We start from the raw sequence: 11,550 nt of genomic DNA, 5'->3' as shown, positions 1-11,550 counted from the left end.
CTTCTGTCTTTAAATTTTTCTGTTGAAAGGGTCGATTACAAGATTTCCGTGAAAAGAAGTGACTGGGAAATTTTCCTACGCCCACAATAATATTTTAATTTCGTTCGTTAATGGTCCCAAATTCAGAAATATGCTAAAATACCAGTTTTACTTCAACAGTATTGTAAAAGTTGCAATGACATTTAAGATGCTTTTTGGTTTTAATAAAGGCTGAGAATTTCATGACTCTACCTTAGTTTTGGAAAACCGAAAAAAAATCTATAGGCAAAAAGTACTATACAGGTGTGGCAGAAATGGTAGTCCTCTGGAAACCGTAGCCTGTTCCCCATTACTTTGTGTAGGTGGCATTCGTCCCATATACTAACCTCAATACTCCGACTAATTCTAACCTGTACTAATCATATTCCTAGGGATACCATTCCTGTCACACCGGCTTGTGTGACTTCTGAAAGGTGCCAGTGTCTGTAGGTTATGACACCTGTCAATGTGTTTTTAATTTGGTGATAATTTCAAAACTGATCCACTTTAAACGCTTGAAATTTTCAGGGTCCAATAATAACCTATCAAAATCTGTGCAAAATTTTCGTTCAAAGCTTTTGAACTGTTGAATTTATTGAACTTTGAAATAAGTACGTTTTTTATGTACCCGATATAACGTTCAATAACCAACAGTTCACAAGCTTTTGAATTGAAATTTTGTGTATATTATATATCTTATTTATTACTCCTTATTGTGGCCAGGATAATTATATTGGTTTAATCAGACAGGTTTTTCGGTGACCCATTTAAAGCTCAGAAAAATCCAGGCTGTGAAAATCTCATAAATCTAAGGCCGCATTCAGAACAGTGGACTAACTAGTCCGAGGGTCAAATATGGCGACCCACTACAAAGCTTGTCGTCTAATCCTCTTATAGACACTGAATAGATTCCCCGTGGGGAAGTGTTGAAGTGGGTCGGCAATAATTGACCCTCGGACTAGTAAGTCCACTGTTCTGAATGGGACCCAATGGCAATTATTGACAAAAGGCTATTAGTACAGAATCCGCTGAACACCTTTGAAATCATTATTTGGCTATTAAAAGGTAAGGTTTATTTGCACACATTAATGGCGCTGATATCTTGCCTTGCCTGCGTTATTCGTCTCCTGGGAGACTGTAAATGAAGTGATAAAAACACTAATATCCTTTACGCACGGCCCAATGTTCCATTATCTTTCACACTCTATTTTATCGGATTGTAATGGATCTTTAAGAAAAAAATCCTTTCTATGTTCAAGCGTTCAAGTTTGTCGACTGAACGGATGTCTCTCCATCTTGCACGTTAACTTTAATCGGATCGTGATGATCAGTTCTCGTGGACAGTTGTTTGAGAGATCTCAGTGCCAAATGATAAACTTTGATGCTCATTATACGTGTGCTATGTCAATTTTACTGGGCTTCATTTGAAGGAGTTTTTGTGCTAAACTGTTTTACCACATTAGCAATAATTCAGCTACCTTTCTAAGGCGTTTTGTTCTTTGACCAGCATCTAGTACAAAGAAAATGCATCTATTTTACTTTGTTTCGTTTACACCTCGTATTACTTAAAGCGGGATTCTGTTTCATTTTCTGGTTAATGCTTCGTTCTTGCGGCTGCAATGTTTATTTCATTGCATATCACTATTGCAGATGAAATTAGCCTACCTGCTTCAAGGGAACTATTTTAACGTTATCTATGAAGTTATGGTTCTATAATGCTGCAAACATATCTCGGAGTTAATGGGAAATGTGAAAAAACGCCAAAAGGAAATAGAAACCTTGGTATCCGAAAGAGCAATTTAATGAAAGATTATGTTTCTATCCGTGGGCAAATTTATCCATGGCACCGTAAAATAAAAGGACTATGTTGTGTAGGAAGTAAATCAACCCTATATAGATGTCAGTTACAAGAGAAAGATGCGACTAAAAAGAAAAAAATTCGCGTTCAAACTTGACATGTTTATTATTGTGAAACCACATGTACCATTCAATAAAGAAAAATATTATCCCCCAAATTAGTTTTTAATGCTGACAAAATAATACTTTGTGATATTAACAATATGTTTTGTTTACAAAATATCACAGTCAGATGAGAATATACTGACTAGGGCAACTATTTACATGTCCGTCGGGGCTTTACATTCGTCCGTCCAAAACCATTTTACGAGTTGATCACGTGTCCACCATTTAATTGGCTCCTTTGGATCGTCTGCTCGACGGCACAACTCGCAAAATCGTTTATCAAACGGACGTTTTTTACTCGTATAATGATTTTTCCAGTTCAGAAGCTTGGCATATTCTTCGACATTGGCGTCCAATTTTTTCAAATGTTCGGCCAATTCTTTTGGGCTCTTAAAATCTCCCGTGCTAATGTACCATTCCTTTTGAAAGTCCAGCCGCGAATAGTCTGTGCCACCACGCAATATTGTAACGACGTCATAGTCTACCATTTTGTAAAACTTTTCAGTAACGTAATCCGTCGAAATACTGTTTTCAAATGAGAGATAGAATTTGTATGTGTCACTTATCATTTTTAAACAGTCGCTGTCTTTCTCCTTTCCACATTTGAGCGTTCCACACGAACCGTAAATATCAACAGGAATGTACTTCTGGAGCTCTTTGACGTATTCGTCCCGCTTGCTGGAAACAGGACAATGGCTAGACATCCAGGCCACCAGCTTCTTTTTCTTTTTCGCCACCTCGACAAAATCTCGATTCAAAGGAGGGTCCCGTTTCACTATATAACCATAAGGCGAAAATATATCCGAATCCTTTCTGTATGTCAAGGTCCAATTGAACTTATTTTCCAGACCACCCCAATTAGGCCCAGGAGGAGGGCTGTAGCACGGGCTCTCGTGAGTCCACATCACCCAACGTTGATGGGGTAACCGAAACTTCGGAACTTCTTCTTTCCTCCAGTTATATTCTGGAATGTTAAATATGATCACATCGGCTATCTCCAAAAATCGCCTGTCTTTGGTAAACCAGCACCCTCCTTCAGCAGCCGTCGGACATTCGGAGTCGGGCCCAAAGATTTGGTCATTTGCGTACCACGGGAGTCCGTAGACGTTATTTTGATCGTTCCAAAAAAGAATAATCCGGAATCGAAGTAAATTTGACAGTTCCGTATAACCGGCTTTATTCGGCATAGATGCTGATGACGAGAGGTATAGATACATAAGCACGGCGGATGTTAGTATCCATCCGTAAAATAGCCACTTACGAGCCCCTCTCAAGGTTCTGCGATCCATTCTTTGGTGACGGGATGTATCTCTACAGCATTTATGAGAAGCACGGCTATCGTTTTACGACACGACACGAGTGAACAGCACGCTTGTTCTGCAGGAATAATATGATGACCCCAAAGAATTTGTTTTTCAATAAAAGTCTAATCTTATCCGCTAAACAGAACAATTAATCCAACGAGTTTTCTTTCTTTAATCGCATGCACTCGCTTACAAGGAGAGAGCATTTGTCCCAAGTCACGTAGTTTGTGGTTGCACTCAGTTTTATAGAGTCGCCGTCTGGAGGACGATTCTGTTTCAATCGCTTTGATCTTCTTACTATTTCCTGGTAGGGAATTAGAAGAACTGCCAACTTTCGTCAGGTGTTCCGTCTGTTATCTTTTTAAAGATGAAAACTTGACTTTGAGACGAGTAATCCTGAAATAACAAGTAAGGAAATAGTAGTTTCAGATTATGCAATTTAACTGAATAAGAATAGAAATAAATGAAAAAATAAGACAAAAGCTTTAGCAGAAGGTCGACATTGAGTTCTGTTTTTTCCGACGAACACATGACAGCCTCTATTAATAATATGGGTGCGTGGACAAAAAAGTTAGAACAGCTGACGCTATGGCTTAGGCATTTCAAACACAGTCGTTGTGTAGTTTAAACTATCGTGCTGATATCATGTCACCAAAATTTGCTGTTTGTTTTTTCAAGCCTCCGGGTGATCAGCGCTGTCATTTATCCAGCCACGTTTGTATTTTGTCACCCTGAATTTCAGAGTGCTGGAAACATCAGAGGAATACTGATAATAAAGAGGTGAGTTCCCAGTGTCCTCTGACACGCAGGGTGGAATTTGTAAGATACCTCGAAATATGAAATAACTATAATGACTTGGTCGTTTTTACACATGACTCGTTCTAAATAAACACTATTACATATGTCAATACTGATTTTTCGACCGTGATAACCTTAACGACAAAAATATTGAGCGACTTACTGCAGCCAACAATATCAAATATTCATTCTGGTAATGAAAAACACCCACAACTTTTCTTTTACAAAACGTTAGGCCTTTCGTGGTGTGTTAAAACCGTTCACGAGAACCGCTTTCCCTTCAGTTACATGTACGTCACCGAGAGGCCTTCATGCAGGAGCGTAGGCTTGTCTTCGGAAAAAACGCCGAAAACAAAGACCTGAAATTACGCACATCTAAACACATGACTCCTATTTAAAAAACCTTAAGCAAGAAATCATCTCAAAAAGTTAATTTTATTCCGTTGGACTTTTTGTCAGCAAATCATTGCACTACATAACTAGAAAAGCTCTCCGAGAGCACAGACCTCCGCCAAGGCGGCAAAGTCTCCACCCAATGCCGTTTCACCCCTAAATTTTCATTCTATAATGATTTAGTTTTTTTATTTTTGATTATTGATTATTGATTGATTAATGATCCGGATCACCACCAAAAACTATTCATCTGTTCCTTGGCCCACTTCTGACAGTTCCAGAAAATTTCATCAAAATTGGTCCATAACTTTTTCTGTGATGTTGCTAACAGACAGACAGACAGATAGACAGACAGACAAAATGACGGAACCAAAAACATAACCTCCTTGGCGGAGGTAAAAATTACATTAGCGCCTTTCGGTGACGTTAAATCTCAGAGGCACCCCCTTTACAAGGCTCCCAGGGCACTGTGCCTTTCCAGCCCTGGCCTAGATACACCGCTCCCCGTGTCATGTTATACTACAATTTTCACTTTGAAAAATGACCTACATTCTGTATCTTATTTATTCCGCTGACAGACTACCTCGAACGTACCTGGTTCAACGTCATTCTTGTTAGGCGGTGTCAATGTAACTTTGCCGTGTGTTTATCTTAATGAACCGCCTGCCTTTACAGTCTTTACAAATGCACGTTATTCTCAGACACTAGCGTCTGGTATATTTACGGTGTACTTACAGGTGTGGATCATAAAACATTGGCAACAGACTACCGCCAGGTGACTATAACTATATTATCACCACCAGCAGCATATATCCCTGTGGGATTCCCTTCCTATCTAATTCAATTCGAGTCACTCGTTTTTTCATCCGCAGTTAACGCGTGGTAGCCTCATCTACCTGCAAAATCACGTTTTAATCTGTCTCTTACGCGCGATAACCTTCATTTCCCCTGTGACCTGGTTTACGGCTCGATATCCCATGCTTTTGTTTATTTAGATGAACTAGTATGTTGTGTTTACAATGGAGATGGGTCCGTCCTTCTCGTACAATCCGTCTCTCACATCTTCATACTTTTTAAATGGCAGAACGGCCCTTAGAAGTCTACAATAAAACCCCTCGGAGCATAAAGCTTGACCTGCTGTATTCGTGAGCTAGAGAAAAATGTCACTAATCAAGGCCTTGTTCGAGTGTACATGAACCTATCATTTACCTTTAGCATTAGAGGTGTTATCTTGAAAAATATCACCACCTACATACCGTGCATATATCATCATATTAGTACAGCTGCCCTCTAAATATTATCTACGTTTAGCCAAGTCTCAAAATGAGCATTTATAATCGATCGAATGTTGGCAAAACTTGTTCGCTTGAGAAACATAAGCATTTGATCCGGTGAATCGAACTCAATAGGCCGCGTGGACGAAGGGAAAACCCATGGGGCTAAGCTGAAATCATTGCCCTAGTGCTCCTACTTCTTCACATCCGTCACATAATAAATAGTCGACAGTCCTTTGTGACTTGCAAAAACCTGAAAGCGGCCTTATGTCATAGAACTTGGTGTGTGTGTGTGTGTGTTTAAGTGCGCTATCAGTTTTAGTATACGTATATAGCTTTACATGTTACCTTTTTATACGGCTGGCTGTAAGCAAACACACCTGTGTAGTTTTAAATTAGGTCATTAATTATTATAAAAAAATATGTGCTCGTGACAATAAAACATCAATATGTATTGTCAGGGACCTCGTTTTGTGCTCTTTACAAAACAGCATCAGGGCATTTGACAAAGCAAATCGGCTAAATAGTTTTCACTAATCGTCCTCTAAAGACAGGGCACACTATAGTGAGGCCACCGCCTCATTCGCACATGTAGTATCAAAGTATTTGCACTGCAGTGCTCGGTGGGTTTTTTCGATCGACTCGCCGAGCTTGATAACATTATTAGGCCTCTAATAACACCTTCACAACTGTACATAGCCCCAAAGCGTCATGTCTGTGTTTGTCATGTAGTCATTCAGTTGTTGACAACCACCTTGTCTGGCATTATGAAAACCTTTACCCGGCTATCAAGAGGCAGATTTGTGTTAAAAGTAAAGAAAACTCACCGACGTCATGAACGGTGAAGCATTGAATGGTGAAGAGTTGCTTGCTCTGCCCTGTATATATTTACCGGTATTTATCCTACTCTATACCAGAGGTCCTTTTAGCTGCTACAAAATCAGTTGAAGTTCTGCAACATATATATTTTGTAACTGCTAGAACCGTGAGGAGGCCCTTTAATGGTAGATGACATATATCAATCGATCGCAGTTATCTTGGTCTCAAATTTAACTAGTTAGTACATCACGATGTAAGGGGAATGCACAGCGTTATATAAAGACTCGTAGATACACCCTCAATGTCAAAGATCACTAATAAACTCGCATCTCAATTATCATCATACCTTTGTTGTTTCTGCAATGAGTTTCCAGTGACCTCCGAAACTATAAGGGTGAACTGAGGTCGATTCACTCAAGAATTTCAACAGCAACTTACGAGAGACCTCCCCCATCGTCCACAAGTGTGCATCCTACCTAGCACAGTGTTAAACAAGATTGAAGGTACCTTGTATTCCCTTTTTCTTGATATAACACGGTAGTATATGGCTCTTGGAAACATGCCCCACTGACTTGAGAAACCGTTGAAATACTGAATCGTACGCACAGCAGTTTACTTTGCTTCACCGAATCCACTGGTTGATTCGATAAGCAAAGCAGGCCTCCGCTTGCTTTGTTTCACCTGGCCAACCATTATATTTGGTAAACAAAATACACCCGCATATGAGCACGTTATATAATAACTGCGCAGCCAGTTTTATTGTATATATCTAAATGTATATTTGATGTATGTGCTTGAGGGCCTGGCGAATACCAATCAATATGGGAAGGGGAATAATATTGGCACTGGTCGCCCAGGCTGTCAACTCGCACCTGTAATTGTTTAATTACACGGACAAGGGCCAGTAAAATGCCGCAAATGCCATAACAACTTCTGTTTCCTCTGTGAGTTTATTCCTATCTTTATAAACCCAGAAGCTGGACTGCCATGTCGATCAAAGTCAGTGCACATTTCGTGACATTTACGCTTACTTACTCTCCTATTAAATCTACTGTCTGCTTGCTTACCGATTAGTGTACACATGTACGGTATTGTGCAACTCGGCCATCAGACGCAGTTTTTAAGCCTTAACTGTATTGTAATTATTTAAAGGCCATTCAGTTTGGATAAAAAAACGTTTCCTGTACTAAGAGCCTGCTTATGAACGCCAGAGGCCCCATAATAACGTTGTTTACCTGTAATTTAGTTCAGCGACTAGACCTTTAGAATATGCACAATGAATTCCGTCCCACTTGTTGCTGTGTGTGGATTACAAGGAAGAAAACGTATCCGTATCAGGATCGCAGATAATTATGTGCACTTTTATCTAACGTGACAAAATGCAGTCCAGAAAAGTACCACCATTTATCTAGAGGAATGTCAACGGATATCTAGTGAAAAAAATCAATCTGTGGCCCTGGTAGAGGGTAAAGAAAACGTGAGCTACATGTACATCGGTCAAAATCCGCTCGCTAGCATTTTATCGACAGGGCATTATAATGGCACTTACCGACGCCTAGGCCAACTGTTCATACCATCGATCTTGATATCATCCTATATTGGCAAACAATAACCGAGTATGTAAGAACTTCTGGCATGGCTGAGTATTGTTCAGTGCTTCATGTACTCAGGACACATAGTCTATGTGTACTCGGTGTAGTGTTAACAGAAAAACCCACGATTTTGTTAAACAAATTCCCGGGACCCAGCACACCTGAATCCACGCCCGCCACCTTCCAGTCCACCTCACTGATTGTGTTCCGGGCTCAGTGAGACTTTGATGTATACGCTCGCTACCAGGCTGTCAAAGCGGGGCCTCGCCACGCGGCAGACAAAACTTATTTGCTTTATGTGGTGCTGGTTAGGTATGGCGTGATTGAGGATCAGGCAAATTACATTAGTCCAGTTTCCATAGACTTGTACAGGTTAGCCCAGTCCTAGATTTTGACCCACTTACGCCATTTAGCCCTGACCTGTACGAATCCAACGTAGGGTGGGCTGTCCGTGTCCTCTCAACGCTCTACCTTTGTGCGCCTTGTGAAACCGCCTGTCCCTGATTCAGCCGCGGTTTCGTATTACAGAAGCCCTATGCGACATAATGTATCATGTACATGCAGCTTTGTTTGAAATTTTATGGTTCGTTGATGGCTGTGACTAACTAAATCGTTGTTTGCGAACTGCATGCTACATCACGAAAGAAAAAATTACAGAAGCATTGTTAACTCTGCCCAAAGGAGGACGTAGCAGTAATTCCTTGTTCCTTGTCAGATCCAATGGACCATTGTTTTCGGAGACATATTGACTTCATGTCACGGGACATTTTTTTAGGTATTGATGCTACATTATGGAGGGGTGGGGTGGGGGGAGGGGTATACGTAGGCACAGCGGTTACCTTCCCCTACATCCCTACTCCTAGTTTCGGAGGTACCTTTTTCTCCAACTAGCAAAACAAGAAAAAACTAAGCAATTGAGTCACTCCTGTGCCCTAAATATTACAGTGAAACTCTCCACGTCTATTGTTTTATATTTGTAGAGCGAAGCGAAGCTAAAATATCATTGTAACTCCCCCCATTCCATCCTGAGCAAATTCTTAGATCTGCTAATGAAAGGTACATATATCTTGCATCTGCTATCTGTGACAAAGTTTACCCCCCGATTTCTTTTACTGTTATTATTATTATTATTATTATTATTATTATTATTATTATTATTATTATTTGTCAGCACTGTTCTATACTATAGCCATGTATTGGCATACTCATTTATATCACCACTGCTAAGACCAGTACCCATCTTACCGTATACTGGAAATGTGATGATGGCTTTTAATATAACTTGAAAGTCCTTAAAACACATAACAGCGTATTGTCGATTTACGCACAGATGAATAAAATAAGTGAAGGCAGAGGAAATATATATTCCAGACGTTATATTTCCACGTGTCATCTTTATCGATAATATCACTCTGTAAATATGACACGCAGGCTTCCTTCACATTATTGCCGACAAAAATGAATGCGGGCTTTATTTAACTGATGGATGTCAGACGTGACTTTACTGTAGATAATATTATATTCAGTTATTTCATTCTTTATAGAATACAAGGGTGCTTAGGATAGAGTGGTAAGATTATTTTGATTAGGAATGAATAGTTGAATATTTGATGCAAATAATTAATCACTTTATATGATAGATTCCAATCAAAACGCTCTGTGACGGGAGATGATGACAACGCAGACGTCATGTACTGGTATCTTATCATTTAACGTCGGATTCAGGTAGAGAGCACGACCGGCAGATACCCCTTTCCCCCCTTCAAAACAGTATAACAATCGAAACAAGAAAAAAAATCAACATCTATCCCATCCCTGTGCCTTACATATAAAAGTACAATTGTCCCAGTTATATATATTTTACATTGTTATTTTTTCATCTGTGTACCCCCCTACCGCAGCAAAATCCTTGATCCACCGGTGATTATTAAAAAAATAAGGGACCGTTCAGGATGAGATATGTCGGCCTAGCTAATGTGCACTAACTCTGCGGGTACTGACTGAATGAAATCAAATTAACAGACCAACGCGTCTCCTTTTGTTTCCAACGGACCCATATAATCACCAGCCTCTCTGCATTCGACTCAACGCCAGGAGGAGGTATGTTAGGCTGATTGCATTCAGCGAGAGTCCCCGTAGAGTTAGTGCACATTAGCTAGATCGTTATGGCTAATTTTGAACCGTCCCTACGACACAAGCGTGTATTTTCACACACACTGTACACCATGAAAATGCCTCCAGCAAAAAACATAAAAAAAACAATTTTATCTCAGGCTTGTAAATGAAATGTCATCTGTTCATTTTTGCGTTGTTTTCCCACGTGGGACTAATATGAAAATCTATCATTACTATTCATCTTTAATTCATCTTTGGTTTGATAACTTTTGATGTGTATGCTGTGTAATGTATATCCCGTATAAACGTACCACTATTTAAATTATAATCATTTATCTCTAATTGATCTCTGGTTTTATAACTTTTGATGTGCATGTTTTGTAATGTAAAACCTGCCTACACCCACCACTGTCATAAATACTGTATATCTTTATTATCGTCCATCTTTGATTGATCTCTGAATATTTTATAGCTTTGATGTATGCTTCCTGTAGGGTAATTCTTTGCTCACTTCCTGGTGTCACTCTGATGGAAATAACCCAGTATGTCAGAGTAGAAAGCGGGTTGGACAAGTTAACTAAGGGATATATATTTATATATAGATATACATGACAGTCGGCAGCTGGAGAATGGGTGGGGCGCATGGGGAATATGGCCATATGGCCCCACATATACAGCTTCCTTTAGAATGTTTCTGTATGCACGCATGACGAACCGAGCCTGGTAGATAGTTTTCAGACACAGAAGTCAGACACTGCCATATGTTACGTCAGTGAGCGCTGGAGCGCCTTTTCTTGCAGATAGACTATGTACCGTGTTATCATTAATAAATAAAATAATTCGGTAGTTCTAATGCGTAACCACGTTTTCCTGTCATAATAATCCGATTTTTATTGACGTGCCTTTAGAATATAATCATCAAATAACAGCGGGTTGTGTAACATCTTCGATTGGCACTCTCTTCTTCCCTCCACTCTCCTTCTCTCCCTCCATCCATCTGTACTTGCACAACATTTACTTACTCTCTCTCTCTCTCTCTCTCTCTCTCTCTCTCTCTCTCTCTCTCACACACACACACACACACACACACACACACACACACACGGCTGGACGATACACTATAACAAGTATAGTAATATAATTGTCCCATTATACCCTTGTAGCACGGGCCATTTCCCCCGGGACTCATCCCTATGACCATTCCTAAAGGCTCGTAACAACCACAATCACCGTGTTGCGTGCCCCTTTTACAATATTATACATTAATAGCCATAA

The 11,550-nt window shown here is 39.9% G+C and overlaps 1 protein-coding gene across 5 annotated transcripts; it reads right to left on the bottom strand.

The window, feature by feature from the left end:
• Positions 1–1,962: 1,962 nt before the first annotated feature.
• LOC106177535 (lewis-type alpha-(1,3)-fucosyltransferase) lies at positions 1,963–8,468 on the bottom strand. 5 transcript variants are annotated; one of them, XM_013560340.2, is made up of 2 exons: positions 8,118–8,468; positions 1,963–3,680 (listed from the first exon to the last, which is right to left on the bottom strand). In XM_013560340.2, the coding sequence occupies exon 2, from the start codon at positions 3,267–3,269 to the stop codon at positions 2,136–2,138; it is 1,134 nt and encodes a 377-aa protein (XP_013415794.2). In that variant the 5' UTR covers positions 3,270–3,680; positions 8,118–8,468; the 3' UTR covers positions 1,963–2,135. The 5 variants fall into 5 exon arrangements, with proteins under 5 accessions (XP_013415794.2, XP_013415797.2, XP_013415795.2 ...); XM_013560343.2 differs by lacking the exon at positions 8,118–8,468 and adding an exon at positions 7,804–7,827; XM_013560341.3 differs by lacking the exon at positions 8,118–8,468 and adding an exon at positions 6,915–7,086.
• Between the last annotated feature and the right edge of the window lie 3,082 nt (positions 8,469–11,550).

This window comes from Lingula anatina, chromosome 3 (assembly GCF_051362555.1).
Source record: "Lingula anatina isolate TDL-2025a chromosome 3, LinAna3.0, whole genome shotgun sequence".
Taxonomy (NCBI): domain Eukaryota; kingdom Metazoa; phylum Brachiopoda; class Lingulata; order Lingulida; family Lingulidae; genus Lingula; species Lingula anatina.
Note: the sequence above shows the minus strand (reverse complement) of the source record. Positions and strands in the feature narration are given on the sequence as shown.